General features: G+C 46.3%; 1 protein-coding gene across 1 annotated transcript in view; it reads right to left on the bottom strand.

Annotated features, from left to right (window-relative positions):
- Positions 1 to 22,731, bottom strand: part of LOC119951295 (tripeptidyl-peptidase 2-like) — a 158,648-nt gene extending 135,917 nt beyond the window's left edge. Inside the window, exons 1-4 of the mRNA XM_038774358.1 lie at positions 22,493 to 22,731; positions 6,677 to 6,805; positions 3,943 to 4,038; positions 3,201 to 3,305 (exon numbers count right to left, since the gene is read on the bottom strand). Of these exons, the coding sequence (XP_038630286.1) occupies positions 3,201 to 3,305; positions 3,943 to 4,038; positions 6,677 to 6,805; positions 22,493 to 22,681 (519 nt within the window). The 5' untranslated portion in view covers positions 22,682 to 22,731. The remainder of the gene's footprint in view (positions 1 to 3,200; positions 3,306 to 3,942; positions 4,039 to 6,676; positions 6,806 to 22,492) is intronic.
- Between the last annotated feature and the right edge of the window lie 218 nt (positions 22,732 to 22,949).

Raw genomic sequence — 22,949 nt, 5'->3', positions numbered from 1 at the left:
TCACCAAGTGATCCACACAAGACCACGTACCAGGAACAATGTCCACTTACAGATTTTGCCTCATTCTGTTAGAGGCCGAACAGTATTCAGAGTGAGGAAATACATTGTTCGTAACCAGATCATTAGCAAAAGCCATTTAATGTTGGAAAAAGCATGGTGAAGGCCAACTGAAATAGGATAATGAAGAATAATTTACGAGTGACGGGTCATTTATAACAAAGGGTGTTGAGCTGTTTGGATACATAGAATTCACACTGGGCATCAGGAAAAAGCCAGTTCTTTCTGAGTGAGAATGTTCCTGGATCAAATTCCACTCTGGAAACCTGAGTGCATCATCTAGGCTGACATTCCCGTTGACAAAATTCTTTACCTACAAATGCAAAACCTAGGTCAATCCAGCAACAAAAACAAAATGCACAATATAAACCAAGAACTGGTCGGGTTCGCCCTCAAACAAGTCTGAAATTCTGAAAGCCCCTCGTCTCAATGTCCAAATTGGTAATTATTTTCATCATTGAAGTGTCAAACCAAGCCCTCCTTAATGTTGAACTGATTTATGAAGTACAATTTAATTCTGCAGGTACACCTGTAAATTGGTCCTGAGCCCATGTCAGTTTTGGTTTGGGTCAAACAGTAAAATGATGGTGACACAATAATATAGCAATCTCAGAAATAAGTGTACATCCCACAAAAGGTTTCACGAGCAACTTGTGTAAAAGCCTGTATAAGACCAACAGCACAAACAAGGCTTTGACAATCTAGCTGCTGCCTTAAGTCCAAACATTGCTGGGAACCAGGAACAAAATGTGTGTGTTTCCGCACATGGAAAGTAAGCCAGATTTTAAGCCTGCTATAGTTTCACCCAAAGTTCAGAGGGCCCCGCTATTAATATCAAGTTAACCGGGCAGCACGGTAGCACAGTGGGCAGCATCGTTGCTTCACAGCTCCAGGGTCCCAGGTTCGATTCACGGCTTGGGTCACTGTCTGTGTGGTGTCTGCGTGGGTTCTCTCCGGGTGCTCCGGTTTCCTCCCGTGGTCCAAAGATGTGCAGGTTAGGTGGATGGCCACGCTAAATTGCCGAGGTTAGGTGGTGTTGCTGGGTTACGGGATAGGGTGGAGGTGTGGGCTTAAGTAGGGTGCTCTTTCAAGGGCTGGTGCAGACTCGATGGGCCGAATATATACTATATTGTTGAGCTGCACTGATGAAAGGCTTTGCTTAATTAAGTTCTTTGTGCACATATAAATCCCCTAAAGGGGCTTTCAATTAGTTAAGGAGTTTATTTGTTAATGAGTTTCTTTTATTTGTCTCAAAAAGAGCATATAATGTTGAAAAAAATCATATAAATCGGGATGTCAATACATTATCTCAGTCAGGAGAATCTCTGTGTCTTGCTTTTTAATTCACAAGGTGGCTTGGATCCTGTGGACACCCTCCACATGCATGAGAATAGATGTCTGAGCATGCCCGTGACCCTCAAAGGTAGTCAAGCAGCAGAGACCAACTGTTTAAATGCTGCTAATTTCTCAGGGTGATAGCCCTGTTAGATTGCTCTTGCAAATGAGGAAACTTCAAGTATAAGGGGCGCGATTTAACCACCGCATTGCGCCCGGCACGGATCTGTGCTCACCAGTTAAATAGCAGGAAAGGCCAACTGACCTGCTCCCGATGGGAGTGTTCCGGATCACGCCTAAATATGGCGAGCAGATCATTAACTCTCAATTACATTCATTTCTATCTCATTCGAGAGATTGAAGTCGAATGCAACGGCCTCCCGGGAATTAACCGGCTCCCCAGTGAGAAATCAGGCGGGCGTTGTTCAGTATTCCTTTTTAAAAACATGAAGCAGGTGCAATGGCTGCGAAGGGTGGTGAGTAGCCATTTCCATTTTCTGGCATGCAGCTGTTACTCTAGTGCTCTCGGGGGTGGGGTGCGGAGGGATGGGGGGGTGGGGTGCGGTGGGATGGGTGGGTGGGTGCTGCGCTTAGTCGGGGGCGGGGTGCTGAAGCATCACATTTCAATCAAATTTTGAAGCCTCAACAATTTGCCTGAACTTTATAAGTGTCAGCACCAGAGGCAACAGCCATCAATGAAACACTCAGCACTGGGGATATCCTCGCGACCAAATGGTGATTGTGTGGATCAGGGAAGGGCACCTGAGCACGGTCTCCCTAATGTTCCCGGCAGGGAGCTGGGGCCTAGGGGCTCCTGCTGTGCCCCGGGGAGAGGGTGCAGAGCGAGGTTTTCCATCACAACTTGTTCGGTGGATGGCACTCAAAGAAGGTGGGACGCGGAAGGATGTGGGAGGCTTGGGGATTTGAGCGTTCCGGGGTGGAAGCCCTAATTGATTGACGGTTTCTTCTCTTCACCAATTCCTCACAGATATACAAAACATGGCTGGTTATGTCAGTCCCACAGTGACTGACCTCACGGCTTAGGTGGCAGTCCAGGCAATCAGACGCCAGAGAATGCGGCGGCAGCGTCGACGCAGGCTCAAGGTGCAGGGGGCTGCCTCACACTCTGAAGACCCGGCTGTCCATCAGTCTGAGCAGGAACCAGAAGGGGACACCAGCGACTACCCAAGGTGTACAGGCATCGTTGGTCTTTCTAAGAGATGACAAACAGCGTGTGCCAAAGGAGACTGCGTCTCAACAAAGAGACAATATGGCACCTGTGCCACATTTTCACCGATGTGGCACCTCGTGGAGGAGGAGGACACCTGCTCCCGTTTATCATACAGGTCAACACAGCCCTGAACTTCTATGCAAACAGATCATTCTAGGGCTCGAGCGAGAACTTGTGCGGCTCTTGAAGGATAAGGTGTACCTGCTGAGGTCCTAACTGAGAGCAGCAGTGTGGAGGCCAAAGACTGATGCAGAGACCTGATATAACGAGGCCCATGGTTGTCACCCGGGCTGTTATTGAGCGGTGCATCGGACTGCTCAAGATGCAATTCTGATGCCTGGACCGGTCTGGTGGTGCCCTGCAGTGCACCTCCCAGAGGGTCGTCCGCTTTGTGGGGTAGTCTGCTAATTGGTGATGAACTGGATCATCCCTCACTCATTTTAACACAAACTCAAAACTGACCAGCCCCAATTGAGCCGACACCAATATGGCTTCACTTCCTTTCCTTCCACAGGCTTCATGGGCCAAATGGCCTACTCCTGCTCCTATTTTTCATGATCAAATTAGTGCTTGGTACCTGAGCTAGCTTTGTGCTCTTTTTGTTGAAGTCATTCAGTCTTCGATGAGCTTCTGCCACAGCAGCACGATGGGAAGGGTCCCACTGCTTCTCCCGTCTTTCTTGCTGTTTGTAAAAGTACGTAAACACACAAAATTAGGCCAGAGGAAAAAAAATAGGTCATGAAGAAAACAAAGAATGAGGACCAGAACATTAGGCGAATCTTTCTGTGCTGCAAACATCTACAATCCTTTAGATCTAAAATGCAATGTTAGCTCATTGATAGGAAAGAGTCTATCCCAAACAATGTTCCATCAAAATTATTTCTTTATAAATTGTCAGCATTGAAAAATAATGCTTATATTAAATATTGCATTGATTAAATGCAGAAAGAAAGTTTAAAATAGCTGTCTTAATGAAGTAATCTAATGTGCACGGCATAGAGCAGCAGCTTGACACACGCGCGCGCACACACATGCTCACGCACACACACCACGCATACGCATTTGTGCACATACCTCATTCTTCTCCTCTGATCACGACACCCCATGCTGCTCTTGCTCGTGAATTTGCTTTATTTGGCCCCTTGTTCCACACCGTAATCACTGTTTGTCGATGTACTATTTGTCAATGTACTCTGTTGATTATTCTTTTTGTCTACTATGTACGTACTGTGGACGTTCCCTCGGCCGCAGAAAAATACTTTTCACTATACTTCGGTACATGTGACAATAAATCAAATCAAATCAAATCAAGACCTCACCTGAATTCTCTCCTTGAGGGCTATGGGGTAGAGTTCAAATGCATTTTTTATACCAATGTGGTACTTCGAAGAAGGGTTAATCCAATCTGGTGGCACCTAAATTAAAACACAAGCATTACACAATGCAGAGGGTATATCACACACAGCAATCTCTGAGTTTGGGTCCTCGATAGGTTGTACACTGAATAAATGGCACAATATCTCCATCATTTGTTAGGGCCTTAATAATAATGATAATAATGGCTTGTCACAAGTAGGCTTCAATGAAGTTACTGTGAAAAGCCCCTAGTCGCCACATTCCGGCGCCTGTTCGGGGAGGCTGGTACGGGAATTGAACCTGCGCTGCTGGCATTGTTCTGCATTACAAGCCAGCTGTTTAGCCCACTGTTTATCCCACATACTCCCTCCATTGATAACCTTCCCAGTTACGCCTCACACGGGTTGGGAAGCAACCACCTAATCTGCTTAACACAGTGCCTTCCAGTGCTGAATAACTAATGATGGTCTTTTTCCTGTTACTCGGGCAGGGTCAGCGGATGTCTCAGTTCTGCACCAAATGTACCTGACTTGCAAAGTATGAAATTAGCAAAATCCATATGCAGCATTAATGAAGCATTTTTTTGAAAAAAATATTTGGGCCAGCATTCCCAAGACAACTTTGGCAACTGGGCTTTTAAATCCCAAACTGCAAGACATCAAATGCTGTCATCAAAAAAATTATATTTGTGAAAACTATCTCTAAACAGTAAGGATGGAATACCCGTCACTGCATGGTAGTAATGGTGATGGTTGAACTGTAGCTGGGTCTTTTCTAATGTGAGCCAGATTATGCAAATCATTACAGTCATAATTGAATATATCATATGCATAATTTATGACACATATCTCAATCCTACTCCACATTCCTACAGAATGCTGCTAAGACCACCAGGATCAAAGGCAGCTGATTAGCTTGCAACATTAGTTAAACTGACAACACATCAGAAACATTAGCAATCTCATACCCACACTCGTCAGTGGTGGGTTCCATTTGATTCTGAGTCAAGGGGATGAGTGACAACTACTTTAAGAAACCTCATACATAAGTCACAACTATATGTAAACATATCCTCCCATTGTAACAGTTTAGTCATCAGCTCTTATGATTAATAATTTTAACCCATGCATCGTAACATATTTTAACATATGTGTACTTGTAAGAACCAAAGAGAAGAGAGAAGGCTGCGGAGTGATCTGACAGAGGGGATTAAAATTATGATAAGCTTTCATCGGGTAGATGCAGGGATGATGTTCCCACTTGTCGGGGGAGACCAAAACGAAAGGCCATAAATACAAGATAGTCACTATGTGATGAATGTAAGAAATTGTTACATGTTTTATTGTAATGTTATTAAAATCCCTGGCTTCAAATAGATACAGGCAATATCTCTTGCTAAAGCTGTGATTAAGGAGTCATAAAGATGAGGTAATCATTGATTTTACCCATTTATTTGTTTACAGACAGATGGTTAATGGATTTTTGTTTATGTTTTTGGGGGGTCCCTGGGGTGTAGATATGAGGGATTGTGTTTACTCCTAGCTAAGCAGGTCATGGGATATCTTAGTGGGAGGAGTCAGAAGAATGCTTTATGTTTTTGATGCAGATGCACTTAATGGGAAGAGCTTTGTCGGTCTGTAGTTTTGCAGTCTGCTATAAGGTTTTAAATGAACAGCAGTTTGCCATAGGGTTTTAGTCAGTAGCATAGTGATTACCACTGTTGCTTCACAGCGCCAGGAACCCGGGTTCGATTCCCGGCTTGGGTCTGCACGTTCTCCCCGTGTCTGCGCGGGTTTCCTCCGGATGCTCCGATTTCCTCCCACAAGTCCCTAAAGACGTGCTATTAGGTGCATTGGACATTCTGAATTCTCCCTCCGTGTACCCGAACAGGCACCGGAATGTGGCAACTAGGGACTTTTCACAGTAACTCCATTGCAGAATTAATGTAAACCTACTTGTGACAATAAAAGATTATCAAGACAAAACGATTTTCAGGTTGTTCCTGAAAGGGTCTCTCTCTCTTCAAAGGTCTGCACAAATAAGCAAGTAACCCAAATTGTGAGGTTTCTGTATATGTGGCTATTTGAATTGTATTGGGTTGCTTAATTGGAATATACAGTGGCAGCTGTAGCTAGGGGTTTTCTTTTTCCTTTTACTCAAGAACTGTTTTAACTGTTAATTGAAAGGCCATTACTGTTTTGCTAATGTGATTGATTTTGTGCTTAAATTAAAACTTGTTTTAGCATAAAAGATACCTATTAGTCAGTGTTATCATTCCTGTAGTTTAGTCTTACAAATTATTGGGATTCTCACACAACAGACCTAACAATTAATCAATCCAGGGGAATTCAGGAGAAACCTCTTTAACCAGAGAGTGGTTAGAACAGAAGTGCTGAGACATGGAGCGGTTGAGTCAAATAGCATAGATACATTATGGGAGGTTAGATATACACGTTGACAGGTTAGATGAAGAAAGGTGGGAGGTTTGAGTGGAGCATAAACAGCAGCATAGACCAGTTAAGCCAAAGAAGTCAAGTCTCTGCCATACACTCCTTGTAATCCTAAACCCAACTCTATAAAATACTTCCAGCATGGTACTAGTGTTTTATTAGTGTGTGCATTCTCATTGCTGAAACAAGAGGAAGTGTTGAACAATGTTGTGCCTACGTTAACAGTGCAGAAGTGACCTAGTGGTACCTTCAGAGTTCTTCCTGAGAGGCCAACTAGAATGCCATCCTTAACTTCCAGCACCGTGGAAGTATCCACATCTCCGCTTCCTGAGACATCAATGAGGTCAACAATCTTTGGTTTTCCATCTGTTGTTATCTAAAGAATACGTAAGAAGTAGTCAGCAAATCAGGCAGTTCATTTGTGTTCCATGTTCTCAACAGCTGGGAGACCAGATGTTCATATGCTCATTTCTAATAGTTGCACATACTCAAACAGAAATGTTGTGAACACTGAAAAATGAATATCCTTCATGACACAAAATATACCTCCCACTAATGTGAAGCAAACGTGTCTTATTCAAATGCTCTGAACATATGTATCAGTACCCCTCCCTTGCTTATGTTACATGATTCGCCTTTTTTAAGCATATCTTTGAATTGTAAGAATTAGACATTATCTCAATGATAGCTGGTCTTCTGGGCTGCTGTTAACAATTAGTCAGAGGTCATGCTGTGTTTCAACAAAAGCGTGTTACAGAAAACAGAAATATAGTCACAGGCCAATTAGATCCTCAAATCTGCTTTGCCATTCAGTGAAATAATGGCTGATCTCGGGCCAATGCCATAAACCAGCCTTTTCCTCAAAGTCCTGAATACCACTGAGCAACATAAATCTATCAGTCCCAGAATTAAAACCAAGAATTGATCTGATATCAATTGCTATTCGCAACAGAGTGCTTCAAACCTCTATCTACCCTGTGTATGATGTGGAGATGCCGGCGTTGGACTGGGGTGAGCACAGTAAGAAGTCTTATAACACCAGGTATGTTTTGAATCACTAGCTTTCGGAGCACAGCTCCTTCCTCAGGTGAACAGGTGAAACACACCTGTTGGACTTTAACCTGGTGTTGTAAGACTTGTTACTGTGCTCACCCTATGTATGTTGAAGAGTTCCGACAAGATTTCTACTGTTAAGAACATTACAACTAAAAAATTAATTCAATGTAAAGCTGTAATCTTTGAGACCTCAAAAAAGCAGAATCTTAAAAACTTTATTCAGTGAGTCATTCTATAATTTGTTATGGAAATGTTGCCTTACTCTTGGATTATATATTATCCTACTCCCTGAATACTCAATGATCAACTGCTTTATATTGTAACAGAGCTTCTGAATAAACCATAAGTAAATTGAAGTCAAGTGCACTGGGTATAATCCAGTACACATCCCAAATAGGGATTTATTTTTTTTAAAACAGACACTCATGAATGGTGACATAGAACATAGAACGATACAGTGCAGTACAGGCCCTTCGGCCCTCGAAGTTGCACCGACATGGAAAAAAACTAAAGGCCATCTAACCTACACTATGCCCTTATCATCCATATGCTTATCCAATAAACTTTTAAATGCCCTCAATGTTGGCGAGTTCACTACTGTTGCAGGTAGGGCATTCCACGGCCTCACCACTCTTTGCGTAAAAAACCCACCTCTGACCTCTGTCCTATATCTATTACCCCTCAATTTAAGGCTATGTCCCCTCGTGCTAGCCACCTCCATCCGCGGGAGAAGGCTCTCGCTGTCCACCCTATCTAACCCTCTGATCATTTTGTATGCCTCTATTAAGTCACCTCTTAACCTTCTTCTCTCTAACGAAAACAACCTCAAGTCCATCAGCCTTTCCTCATAAGATTTTCCCTCCATACCAGGCAACATCCTGGTAAATCTCCTCTGCACCCGTTCCAAAGCTTCCACGTCCTTCCTATAATGAGGCGACCAGAACTGTACGCAATACGTACTAGAGTTTTGTACAACTGCAACATGAACTCACTCCCTCTACCAATAAAGGCCAACACACCATAGGCCTTCTTCACAACCCTATCGACCTGGGTGGCAACTTTCAGGGATCTATGTACATGGACACCGAGATCCCTCTGCTCATCCACACTACCAAGAATTTTACCATTAGCCAAATATTCCGCATTCCTGTTATTCTTTCCAAAGTGAATCACCTCACACTTCTCCACATTAAACTCCATTTGCCACCTCTCAGCCCAGCTCTGCAGCTTATCTATGTCCCTCTGTAACCTGCAACATCCTTCCGCACTGTCTACAACTCCACCGACTTTAGTGTCGTCTGCAAATTTACTCACCCATCCTTCTGACAATTGACAGTTTTGGAGATGACAACTTACAAATTATTATTGTAAGTGATTATATATTAAAAATAACATCTTCTTGCAAATTAATCATCCTGAACTCGACCCAACTCATTATTTCCCAAGGGAAGAAAACAAACACACATTTACACTTCACAACTTTCGGAAAGACTCTAAAGCAGGGGTGGGCAAACCTTTCCGTGCAAGGGCCGCATTCAGAAATTCACAATTTTAAAGGGCCGCATAGTATATTAATTAATAGTCCCAGTTGTAACCAATTAGCGTGCGGCATATACCTCAGCGCTTCCCCCGCCGGCATCCTGCCTTTAGCCCTCTTTTTCTCTACTTTTCAAAAATGGCGCTTCACCCGGTTATGATTCTGCGCGCCTCATATAGAACATCGGCCCTCGATGTTGTGCCGAGCAATGATCACCCTACTCAAGTCAACGTATCCACCCTATACCAGTAACCCAACAGCGCCCCCCATTAACCTTACAAAAAATAAATAAAAAAATAAAAATAAAAAATTTTTTTTAAATTATTTTTTTTTTGATGACTTAATCTTGGTGGGCCGCATAAAGACCGTTGGCGGGCCGCATGCGGCCCGCGGGCCGTAGTTTGCCCACCCCTGCTCTAAAGGTTTGACATTCAAGAAGTTGTTTCTGGAAAAAATCAATGGTGTTTAACATCGCATGTGAAGGACAGCATCTCTAACATTGAAGTATTGATATGTATTAACGAATGAAGTAGAGACATTGCTGCTAAGTTTTCATAAATACAGTCTTCTTCCTTTTGAGAAAATAAACCATCAACTCAGAACACTTCAAAACATTTATTAACCTCAATGGAGACGGAAGCACAGTTCAATGTTTGCCTCCAGCCAAAAAAGGTTACGTGAAGAGGCCAAATATCATAAACTGAAAGTGAAACTGTACAAGCTGCAGATCAGATTGACTGTCCTCAACATCAGCACACCAGACCAAGTGTGGCATCAAGCAGCTCTGAAAGAACTGAGTCAATGAGAATCGGTTGGGGGGGGGGGGGGGGGGGGGGGGGGGGGGGGGCGGGACTCTCATCTGATTAGTCATAGTCATACCTAGCACAAAGGAAGGTGGTTATGATTGTTAGAGGTCAACCTCAACCCCAGGACATTGCTATGTGAGTCCCTTAAAAGTGGGGATGTACACTGAAGATTGCACAATGTCCAGCCCCATTCATAATTCCGCAGGCACTGAAGTTGTCCATCCGTGCATGCAGCAAGACCTGGACAACAGGTCTGGTGACATTCATGCCACACAAGTAATACTTCATTCAAAGTGTGGTGAATCTGTGGAATTCTCTGCCCCAGAATGCAGTGGATGCAGGAACATCAAACACCTTTTGAGGAGATAGTCAGTGGGATGAAGGGTTATGGGGAGCGGGCAGGAAAGTGGAAACGAGGCCAAGACATCAGCCATGATCTTATTAAATGGCGGAGCAGGTTTGAGGAGCAGGACTGCTTCTGTTAGTGCAAAGTAATAAGAACATAAGAACTAGGAGCAGGAGTCGGCCATCTGGCCCCTCGAGCCTGCTCCGCCATTCAATTAGATCATGGCTGATCTTTTGTGGACTCAGCTCCACTTTCCGGCCCGAACACTATAATCTTTAATCCCTTTATTCTTCAAAAAACGATCTATCTTTACCTTAAAAACATGTAATGAAGGAGTCTCAACTGCTTCACTGGGCAAGGAATTCCATAGATTCACAACCCTTTGGGTGAAGAAGTTCCTCCTAAACTCCGTCCTAAATCTACTTCCCCTTATTTTGAGGCTATGTCCCCTAGTTCTGCTGTCACCCGCCAGTGGAAACAACCTGCCCGCATCTATCCTATCTATTCCCTTCATAATTTTAAATGTTTCTATTAGATCCCCCCTCATCCTTCTAAATTCCAATGAGTACAGTCCCAGTCTACTCAACCTCTCCTCATAATCCAACCCCTTCAGCTCTGGGATTAACCTCGTGAATCTCCTCTCCACACCCTCCAGCGCCAGTACGTCCTTTCTCAAGTAAGGAGACCAAAACTGAAAACAATACTCCAGGTGTGGCCTCACTAACACCTTATACAATTGCAACATAACCTCCCTAGTCTTAAACTCCATCCCTCTAGCAATGAAGGACAAAATTCCATTTGCCTTCTTAATCACCTGTTGCACTTGTAAACCAACCTTCTGTGACGCATGCACTAGCACACCCAAGTCTCTCTGAACAGCGGCATGCTTTAATATTTTATCGTTTAAATAATAATCCCGTTTGCTGTTATTCCTACCAAAATGGATAACCTCACATTTGTCAACATTGTATTCCATCTGCCAGACCCTAGCCCATTCACTTAACCTATCCAAATCCCTCTGCAAACTTCCAGTATCCTCTGCACTTTTCGCTTTACCACTCATCTTAGTGTCATCTGCAAACTTGGACACATTGCCCTTGGTCCCCAACTCCAAATCATCTATGTAAATTGTGAACAATTGTGGGCCCAACACGGATCCCTGAGGGACACCACTAGCTACTGATTGCCAACCAGAGAAACACCCATTAATCCCAACTCTTTGCTTTCTATTAATTAACCAATCCTCTATCCATGTTACTACTTTACCCTTAATGCCATGCATCTTTATCTTATGCAGCAACCTTTTATGTGGCACCTTGTCAAAGGCTTTCTGGAAATCCAGATATACCACATCCATCGGCTCCCCGTTATCTACTGCACTGGTAATGTCCTCAAAAAATTCCACTAAATTAGTTATGCATGACCTGCCCTTTACGAACCCATGCTGCGTCTGCCCAATGGGACAATTTCTATCCAGATGCCTCGCAATTTCTTCCTTGATGATAGATTCCAGCATCTTCCCTACTACCGAAGTTAAGCTCACTGGCCTATAATTTCCTGCTTTCTGCCTACCTCCTTTTTTAAACAGTGGCGCCACGTTTGCTAATTTCCAATCCACCGGGACCACCCCAGAGTCTAGTGAATTTCGGTAAATTATCACTAGTGCATCTGCAATTTCCCTAGCCATCTCTTTTAGCACTCTGGGATGCATTCCATCAGGGCCAGGAGACTTGTCTACCTTTAGCCCCATTAGCTTGCCCATCACTACCTCCTTAGTAATAACAATCCTCTCAAGGACCTCACCTGTCATAGCCTCATTTCTATCAGTCGCTGGCATGTTATTTGTGTCTTCCACTGTGAAGACCGACCCAAAAAACATGTTCAGTTCCTCAGCCATTTCTTCATTTCCCATTATTAAAACTCCCTTCTCATCCTCTAAAGGACCAATATTTACCTTAGCCACTCTTTTTTGTTTTATATATTTGTAAAAACTTTTACTGTCTGTTTTTATATTCTGAGCAAGTTTACTCTCATACTCTACCTTACTCTTCTTTATAGCTTTTTTAGTAGCTTTCTGTTGCCTCCTAAAGATTTCCCAGTCCTCTAATCTCCCAGCAATCTTTGCCACTTTATATGCTTTTTCCTTCAATTTGATACTCTCCCTTATTTCCTTAGATATCCACGGTCGATTTTCCCTCTTTCTACCGTCCTTCCTGTTTGTTGGTATAAACCTTTGCTGAGCACTGTGAAAAATCGCTTGGAAGGTTCTCCACTGTTCCTCAACTGTTCCACCATAAAGTCTTAGCTCCCAGTCTACCTTAGCTAGTTCTTCTCTCATCCCCTTGTACTCTCCTTTGTTTAAACACAAAACACTAGTATTTGATTTTACTTTCTCACCCTCCATCTGTATTTTAAATTCCACCATATTGTGATCGCTCCTTCCGAGAGGATCCCTAACTATGAGATCATGAATCAATCCTGTCTCATTACACAGGACAAGATCTAGGACCGCTTGTTCCCTCGTAGGTTCCATTACATACTGTTCTAGGAAACTATTGCGGATACATTCTATAAACTCCTCCTCAAGGTTGCCTTGACCGACCTGGTTAAACCAATCGACATGTAGATTAAAATCCCCCATGATAACTGCTGTACCATTTCTACATGCATCAGTTATTTCTTTGTTTATTGCCTGCCCCACCATAACGTTACTATTTGGTGGCCGATAGACTACTCCTATCAGTGACTTTTCCGCCTTACTATTCCTGATTTCCACCCAAATGGATTCAACCTTATCCTCCATAGCACCGATGTCATCCCTTACTATTGCCCGGATGTCATCCTTAAATAACAGAGCAACACCACCTCCCTTACCATCCACTCTGTCCTTCCGAATAGTTTGATACCCTCGGATATTTAACTCCCAGTCGTGACCATCCTTTAACCATGTTTCAGTAATGGCCACTAAATCATAGTCATTTACGATGATTTGTGCCATCAACTCATTTACTTTATTCCGAATAATAAGAACATAAGAACATAAGAACTAGGAGCAGGAGTAGGCCATCTGGCCCCTCGAGCCTGCTCCGCCATTCAATTAGATCATGGCTGATCTTTTGTGGACTCAGCTCCACTTTCCGGCCCGAGCACCATAACCCTTAATCCCTTTATTCTTCAAAAAACTATCTATCTTTACCTTAAAAACATATAATGAAGGAGCCTCAACTGCTTCACTGGGCAAGGAATTCCATAGATTCACAACCCTTTGGGTGAAGAAGTTCCTCCTAAACTCAGTCCTAAATCTACTTCCCCTTATTTTGAGGCTATGTCCCCTAGTTCTGCTGTCACCCGCCAGTGGAAACAACCTGCCCGCATCTATCCTATCTATTCCCTTCATAATTTTTAATGTTTCTATAAGATCCCCCCTCATCCTTCTAAATTCCAACGAATACTACGAGCATTCAGGTAAAGTACACTTATGTTGGTTTTTTTACCTCTGTTTTGAATCTTAACATCTCCAGTTTTATTCCTTTTGTTATTACTGGGCCTATTCACTGAGCTCCCCTCAGTCACTGTACCTTGTACTGTCGCCCTTTTAGATTTTTGACTATGTCTTCTCTGCCTTGCACTTTTCCCCTTACTTCCTTTTGCTTCTGTCCCTGTTTTACTACCTTCCAACTTCCTGCATCGGTTCCCATCCCCCTGCCACATTCGTTTAAACCCTCCCCAACAGCTCTAGAAAACACCCCCCCTAGGACATCGGTTCCAGTCCTGCCCAGGTGCAGACCGTCCGGTTTGTACTGGTCCCACCTCCCCCAGAACCGGTCCCAATGCCCCAGGAATTTGAATCCCTCCCTCTTGCACCATCTCTCGAGCCACGCATTCATCCTATCTATCCTGACATTCCTACTCTGACTAGCTTGTGGCACTGGTAGCAATCCTGAGATTACTACCTTTGAGGTCCTACTTTTTAGTTTAACTCCTAACTCCCTGAATTCCGCTTGTAGGACCTCATCCCGTTTTTTACCTATATTGTTGGTGCCTATGTGCACCACGACAGCTGGCTGTTCTCCCTCCCCCCCAGAATGTCCTGCAGCCGCTCCGAGACATCCTTGACCCTTGCACCAGGGAGGCAACATACCATCCTGGAGTCTCGATTGCGTCCACAGAACCGCCTGTCTATTCCCCTTACGATCGAGCCCCCTATCACTATAGCCCTGCCATTTTTCTTCCTGCCCTGCTGTGCAGCAGAGCCAGCCACGGTGCCATGAACCTGGCTGCTGCTGCCTTCCCCTGGTGAGCCATCTCCCTCAACAGTATCCAAAGCGGTATATCTGTTTTGCAGGGAGATGACCGCAGGGGACACCTGCACTGCCTTCCTACTCTTGCTCTTTCTTTTGGTCACCCATTTTCTATCTCCCTCATTAATTTTATTAATGACGACCTTCAACAAGTGAGAATCCAACCACTTCCCCTTGACATGAAACGTAATTACCATCATTGATGAGCTGGCTGAACAGTTAAGGCCATGGACGGCTAATCCATCAAAATGTGAGGTGATGCATTTTGAAAAGACTAACAAGGCAAAGGAATATGCAATGAACAGTAGGATGTCAGGACGTACAGCGAGCCAGAGGGTCATTGGTGTGCATGCTCCAGAGATCCCTGAAGACAGCAGGACAGGTCGATAAGGTGGCTAAGGAGACATATGAAATATTTGCTTTATTAGCCGAGGCATAGAATTGACGAGCAGAGAAGTTATGATGGAGCTGTATAAAACATTTGTTAGGCCATAGCAGAGTAGTGTGTGCTGTGTGTAGTTCTGGTCACCTCACTATGGGAAGGATGTGATTGTACTAGAAAGGGTGCAGAGGAGATTCACCAGGATGTTGCCTGGGATAAAGCATTTCAGAGGCTGGTTAGGCTGGGGCTGTTCTCCTCAGAGCAGAGAAGAATGAAGCGGGAACCTGATTGAAGTGTGCAAATGCATGAAGGACATAGACAAGGTAGAAGAAACATTTCCCCTTAGTAGAGAGGTCAATAGCCAGGGGGCATAGATTTAGAGGGGATTTGAGGAAAAACTTTTCACCCAGAGGGTGGTGGGGATCTGGAAGTCACTCTTGAAAGGGTGGTGGAGGCAGGAACCCTTACCTTTGAGAAGTATTAAGATGAGCGTTTAAAATGTCATAGCATACAAGGCTACGGACCAAATGCTGGAAAAAGAGATTAGAAATGATAGGTGCTTAATGGCCGGCGCAGGCAGGATAGACCAAAGAGGCTTCCTGTGCTGTAAAACTCCATATAAGTCTATGAATTCCCCACTGAAACATGCTGGGGGCTTACCATTTACCAGAGAAAGCTCATTAGGTTGATCCTAGATATGATGGGATTTTCTGATGAGAAAAGATTGCGTAGGTTGGGCCCTGTACTCATTGGAGTTTAAAAGAATGAGAGGTGACATTATTGAGAAAAAGGAAAGTGGAGTTGAGGATTATCGTAACACGTCAGCCATGGTCTCACTAAATGGCGGAGCAGACTGACTGGCCAAGTGGCCTACTTCTGCACCTACGTCATCTGGTCTCAAATAGTTTATCAACTGAAGGGATGTGATAATTACAAATAGCAGCCTCCAGACCTGCATGTTTCTTAGGATGTTTCTTCGAGCTGACAAAGGAGATAAACTACTGAAGAACAGAACAAAGAAAGATTTGCATTTCTTTAGCATCTTTCATGACCTCAGGACATTCCAAGGTTTCCCAATATCACCACTGAATTGCCGAGTTGTAATGTTATGGTTAAGGCCTCTTGTTTTGGGCACTCCCACCAGAGGAAAGTTTCTCTCCCTCTACCCTATCAACTCATTTAATAATCTTAAACAACTCAATTGATCACCCCTTAATCTTCTGTAATGAAGGGAATGCAAACCTAACCGATGCAATTCCTCTTCATTGTTGAATTATTTTAGCCAGGCATAAAAAGACTAAAGGTGGCAATGAAATACCCTGTTTTATTATCTCCTGAACATATATCGATCAGTGTGCACATGCCATACAATCAGTAGTTGGCACTGCCTTGGCAGTCCTCTCCTGCACTTTAAACCCCTTTCAATTGACACTGGTGTGACGAGAGACAATTTTGCCAGCAGTTTTTAAAAGTAATGTGGGCAGCATGGTAGCAGTGGGCAGCACGGTAGCATGGTGGTTAGCATAAATGCTTCACAGCTCCAGGATCCCAGGTTCAGTTCCCGGCTGGGTCACTGTCTGTGCGGAGTCTGCACGTCCTCCCCGTGTTTGCGTGGGTTTCCTCCGGTTGCTCCGGTTTCCTCCCACAGTCCAAAGATGTGCGGGTTAGGTGGATTGGCCATGCTAAATTGCCCGTAGTGTCCTAAAAAGTAAGGTTAAGGGGGGGGTTGTTGGGTTACGGGTATAGGGTGGATACGTGGGTTTGAGTAGGGTGATCATTTCTCGGCACAACATCGAGGGCCGAAGAGCCGGTTCTGTGCTGTACTGTTCTATCTATCTATAATATAGTCATGTTTGGAGAGCATAGCTACAGATAAATCACCCATGAGGAGTTGGGGAGATGCCAGCTAGCCTCGCAGGTTTTGAGGTTTGATTCTGTTTGCATGCTTTCACAGCTTGTCAGAGATTGCCGATCAGGCACAGCGAAGTAAGAAAAATCAATGGACCAAATCATTTTTGGTCAACCCTACCTGCTCTGGGTCAGTACAAGGATGAATTCTCTCCAGATCACAAGCACAGCTACTGTTATCTCTCTAACTGTGGTCAGTAATGCCTAGTCCAGCCCGTGCATGAATTATAGAATCATAGAATTTACAGTGCAGAAAAAGGCCATTTGGCCCATCGAGTCTGCTCTTGGAAAGAGCACCCCACCCAAGCCCTGTAACCCAGCAACCCCACTCAATCTTTTTGGACGCTAAAGTCAATTTATCATGGCTAATCCACCTAACCTGCACATCTTTGGATTGTGTGAGGAAACCGGAGCACCCGGAGGAAACCCACGCAGACACGGGGAGAACATGCAGACAGTGAACCAAGCCGGGAATCGAACCTGGGACCCTGAAGCTGTGAAGCAACTATGCTAACCACTGTGCTACCGTGCCTTAGCATCACAAAGCAATCGGACTGGCATGTTTACACTGAACTTTTACAAGAGCCTTCATCAAACCCGTGCCTGAACTCTTAATTCTCACTACAATGTATCGGCAAATACATATTGGGCTGCAGGAACTGAAGGGGACAATTCAGCCCCAATGTTCCTGCACTGCCATTCAAATTAAAGCAGTGTAACTCCATTTGCCTGCCTTTGCTCCATTATCCTTGATATCCTAACCCAACAAAAATAAATCAATCTCGGTCTTCACAGCTCCAATTGTCCCCCAGCACCTACAGCTATTTGAGGACAGAGAGAGTTCCAGATTGCCACCAGCCTGTGTGTGAAGAGGTATTTCCTGATGTCATACTTGAATGGCCAGGCCCTCATTTTATGTCAAAATAAAAGTAATATACTGCAGAGGCTGGAATCTGAAACAAAACAGAAATTGCTGGAACAGCTCGGCAAGTCTGACAGCATCTGTGCAGGGAGATAAAAGAGTTAACGATTGCTGATGATACAAAGTTGAGTGGCATTGTAGATAGCCTAGGTAATAGCATAAAATTGCAAGGAGATATTGACAAGATGAGGTGAATGGGCAAAATTGTGGCAGCTGGAATTCAATGTAAGCACGTGTGAGGTTATCCATTTTGGACCAAAAAAGGATAGAGCAGAGTACTTTCTAAATGGAAAAGGTTAGGTACAGTGGATGTTCAAAGAGGCTTGGGGTTCAGCTGCATAGATCCTTAAAATGCCAGGACCATGTGCAGAAAAGAATCAAAAAGGCTAATGGAATACTAGCCTTTATAAAGAACAAAGAAAAGTACAGCACAGGAACAGGCCCTTCGGCCCTCCAAACCCGTGTCGACCATGCTGCCCGTCGAAACTAAAATCTTCTACATTTCCTGGGTCCCTATCCCTCTATTCCTATCCTATTCATGTATTTGTCAAGATGCCCCTTAAATGTCACTATCGTCCCAGCTTCCACCACCTCCTCTGGCAGCGAGTTCCAGGCACCCACTACCCTCTGTGTAAAAAAACTTGTCTCGTACATCTCCTCTAAACCTTGCCCTTCGCACCTTAAACCTATGCCCCCTAGTAATTGACCCCTCTACCCTGGGGGAAAGCTATCCACTCTGTCGATGCCCCTCATAATTTTGTAGACCTCTTATCAGGTCGACCCTCAACCTCCGTTGTTCCAGTGAGAACAAACCGAGTTTATTCAACTGCTCCTCATAGCTAATGCCCTCCATACCAGGCAACATCCTGGTAAATCTCTTCTGCACCCTCTCTAAAGCCTCCACATCCTTCTGGTAGTGTGGCGACCAGAATTGAACAATATACTCCAAGTGTGGCCTAACTAAGGTTCTATACAGCAAATAGAGGATTGGACTATAAAGGCAGGGGTTATGCTGCAGCTATACCTGGATTACAGGTGTTGAGTTAATTGAGAGGTTACTCAAATTAGCCTGTTTTTCCTAGAATTTAGAAGGCTAAGGGATGATCTGATTCAAGATATTAACAGGGAAAGACAAACTATTTCCACTGGTTGGAGATTCTAAAACAGTTGCCTAAAGATTAGAGCTAGACCGTTCAGTCGAGATGTCAGAAGAACTTCTTCACTCAAAGTGTGGTCAAGGTTTGGAACCCTCTCCAACAAACAGCAGTTGAAGCTGGAACAGTTGTTAATGTTTTAATCTGAGACAGATTTTTGTTGAGCAAAGATATCAAGAAATACAGGCCAAAGGCAGATATATCTGGAGCCATCTCACTGAATGGCGGGGCAGGCTCAAGGGGCTGAATGGTCTACTCCTGTTCCTATGTTTCTAATCTACATGACTCTTCTTCTCTGGAGCAGGGAGGTCAGTGGTTGGATTTGGATTTATTGTCATATGTACTGAGGTACAGTGAAAAGTATCGTTCTGCGTACAGTCCAGATTGTTCCATACATGAAAACACAGAGGGCATACGCTAGATACGAGATGCAAATCAATAGGCACAGACATCGGGTGAAGCATACGGAATGTAGTACTGCTCAGTAAGAGAAGAGCTACTGGTGGAGCTTGGACAGATTGCAACAAAGAGGTGTAGGTCACGAGACAGAAGAAGCGTTAATGGCAGGAGGTAGTAGGTGCATAAAGGTGAGATATCAGAATCTATTAATGTTCAGTGAGAGCAAAACTGAAGAAGTGATAGATGGCCTAGTGGGGGAGGAGGAGGCCAGGTGGATTTTTCAAATCTATTTTCTCTCCAGACCTGCTGAGTACTTCCAGCATTTTCTGTTTCGATTTTTATGTCACTTTGTTCGTGGTTCCACCAGCAGAGGACTATTTCCTCTGTATCTTACCGGCAGAATCCTTTTTAAACACCAGATTGCCCAGCACCCCCCTACCATTCATGATGATGCTTTTTGATGCCTAATTATTTAATGTATTTGGGGGTGTGGTTGACTGGACGGCTGGTTCGTGATGCGGAGTGACGCCAACAGCGCGGCTGAGATTACTCATGAAGGCCCCACCTTCTCAACCTTGCCCGAGGTGTGGTGACCCTCAGGATTAATCACTACCAGTCAGCTCTCTCTCAAAGGGGGAGGGCAGCCTACGGCATCGGGGACTATGGCGACTTTCATTTCATGTTATCTTCATTTAATGGCGTAATAATATCAGAAGACTAAAATTTACATCATTTAGTTGATCCATTGGATTTTCAACATTTCCCCAGCCCCAAGTGGCAACTCAATAATGTTTTAAATCTTAACCCATTTTGAAGACCAATCAAAGCAATGGTCAGACAAGAGCTGGCAGGAATCTTGCAGAATCCCTGTAATAGCCTGTCGAGTGTCCTACCCTCTTGTAATCGACAGGGAGATGGGCAGCCATCACGGTAAACACGCAGAGACACTAATCAGTCTGTGCCTTGAATTCCAACCAGATATCAGCGTTGGCACAGATGAGGTGGGTAGAATGGTCCCCTCTTTGCCATATCATTTCACAGCTCTAGGGAATAAGTGACGTTAACACTAGTGGGAGGGGTGCAGATCATCGCTCAGGTGCCATGTGCAGCTCATGAACTCCGCTAACCTGTCCTGTGAAGCCTAAGCAACTAATTTGTCAATTTGTGAGTCTATTTCTTGGCGGTGCAACTAAAATGCCAACGGCATACTCCTCCCGCAGACAGCCTTGTCTCAGTATACAGTATAGAACTCTTGCCCAAGTCATTGCTTCATGTCTCACTTCAGGCACTTGAACACAGCCAGGCTGACAGTCCTGGGGGGGGGTGCTGCACTGTCCGAGATTCTGCTTTCCACGTGAGATGTGAAAGCACTTCTAGGCACTCAGGTAGTTGCAAATAAAAATCAATAACACTATTTGAAGAGCAGAGGAGTTATTCCTGATGTCTATTGCTCCAGGAATATCATTAAAACTTTGTGCTGTTCACAGTTTAGCATGTAACATTTCCTACATTAGAGTAACGACAATTCAAAAGGACTTCATTGGCTGTAAAAGGTCTTTGGGTATCCTAAGGTCATGAAAGGCACTGGAGAAATGCAAGTCACTCTTTTACTTACAATCCACAACATGGTGATGCAAAGCTGGCTACAAGTTTGCTCATGTACAATACCCCAAAATTCAATTTCACACTCAAAAATGTTTACAATGTAGATGTACCAGCATCATTAAAGGGAGATTGTAAGGGTGATTGTAGTTGACAGGGTTTAGGACATTTTTTGTTTGGGGGACGTCAGCGAGGGGTGTTGCTGTGTGGAGGGGGGTGCTGCTGTGTGTGGGGGGGGGGGGGGGGGGTGAGTTGGTGTTGCTGTGTGGGGGGGGGGGAGTTGGTGTTGCTGTGTGGAGGGGTGTTGGTGTTGCTGTGTGGGGGGAGTGTTGCTGTGTGGGGGGGTGTTGGTGTTGCTGTGTGGGGGGAGTGTTGCTGTGTGGGGGGAGTGTTGCTGTGTGGGGGGAGTGTTTCTGTGTGGGGGGGGGAGTTGGTGTTGCTGTGTGGGGGTGGGGTGTTGGTGTGCTGTGTGGGGGGGGTGTTGCTGTGTGGGGGGGGGTGTTGCTGTGTGGGGGGGGGTGTTGCTGTGTGGGGGGGGGGTGTTGCTGTGTGGGGGGGGTGTTGCTGTGTGGGGGGGGTGTTGCTGTGTGGGGGGGGGGGTGTTGCTGTGTGGGGGGGGGTGTTGCTGTGTGGGGGGGGTGTTGCTGTGTGGGGGGGGGTGTTGCTGTGTGGGGGGGTGTTGCTGTGTGGGGGGGGTGTTGCTGTGTGGGGGGGGGTGTTGCTGTGTGGGGGGGGGTGTTGCTGTGTGGGGGGGGTGTTGCTGTGTGGGGGGGGTGTTGCTGTGTGGGGGGGTGTTGCTGTGTGGGGGGGTGTTGCTGTGTGAGGGGGGGTGTTGCTGTGTGGGGGGGTGTTGCTGTGTGGGGGGGTGCTGTGTGGGATTGGGGGGGTGCTGTGTGGGATTGGGGGGGTGCTGTGTGGGATTGGGGGGGTGCTATGTGGGATTGGGGGGGTGCTGTGTGGGATTGGGGGGGGGGTGCTGTGTGGGTGTTTGGGGAAGGGGGAGGGTGGGGGGGGGGTGTCGTGTGGGTGTTTGGGGGGGGGTGTAGCTGTGTGGGATTGGGGGGGGTGCTGTGTGGGGGGGCGGCTGTGTGGGGTGGGGGGGCGGCTGTGTGGGGTGGGGGGGTGCTGTGTGGGGTGGGGGGGTGCTGTGTGGGGTGGGGGGGTGCTGTGTGCGGTGGGGGGGTGCTGTGTGGGGTGGGGGGGTGCTGTGTTGTGTGGGGTGGGGGGGTGCCGTGTGGGATTGGGGGGGGGTGCTGTGTGGGGGGGCGGCTGTGTGGGGTGGGGTGGGTGCTGTGTGGGGTGGGGTGGGTGCTGTGTGGGGAGGGTGCTGTGTGGGGTGGGTGCTGTGTGGGGTGGGGGGGTGCTGTGTTGTGTGGGGTGGGGGGGTGCCGTGTGGGATTGGGGGGGGGTGCTGTGTGGGGGGGCGGCTGTGTGGGGTGGGGTGGGTGCTGTGTGGGGTGGGGGGGCGGCTGTGTGGGGTGGGGTGGGTGCTGTGTGGGGTGGGGGGTGCTGTGTGGGGTGGGGGGGGTGCTGTGTGGGGTGGGGGGGTGCTGTGTGGGGTGGGGGGGTGCTGTGTGGGGTGGGGGGGTGCTGTGTGGGGTGGGGGGGTGCTGTGTGGGTGTTTGTGTTACCCTCCCCCCCCCCCGGTACCTGCAGCCCCGCCGCTCCCGGGTCCACCCCCGAGTCCAGCACCGCGATCAGGACCCCGCGGCCGTCACTCTCGGGCCTCCGGCTGAGGAAGCCCAGCGCCCCGGTCTCCTGTTTGGGCAGCAACGCCTGGAGCGGGAAGGTCAGGCCCGGGCCTGGGCTGCGGCTCCGCTCCCAACCCACCGACATCATCCCGGCTCCAGACAGCCCGCCGCCGCCTGACGCCACTTCCGCGACCGCATAGCAACCGTGCCCCTGGCAACCGCGCGGGGGGGCAGAGCCACCTAGCAACGGGGGGGGGGGGCAGAGCCACCTAGCAACGGGGCGGGGGCAGAGTCACCTTTTAGAAGGGGGGGGCTACAGCGCCTGTGGGTCTAGCACGTGGGGGGATCCAGCGTGTGGGGGGTCTAGCATGGGGTGTGGTGTAGCATGTGGGGGGTGGTGTAGCATGTGGGGGGGT

The sequence above is a fragment of the Scyliorhinus canicula genome, chromosome 17, assembly GCF_902713615.1.
Source record: "Scyliorhinus canicula chromosome 17, sScyCan1.1, whole genome shotgun sequence".
NCBI classification, from domain to species: Eukaryota; Metazoa; Chordata; class Chondrichthyes; order Carcharhiniformes; family Scyliorhinidae; genus Scyliorhinus; species Scyliorhinus canicula.
Note: the sequence above shows the minus strand (reverse complement) of the source record. Positions and strands in the feature narration are given on the sequence as shown.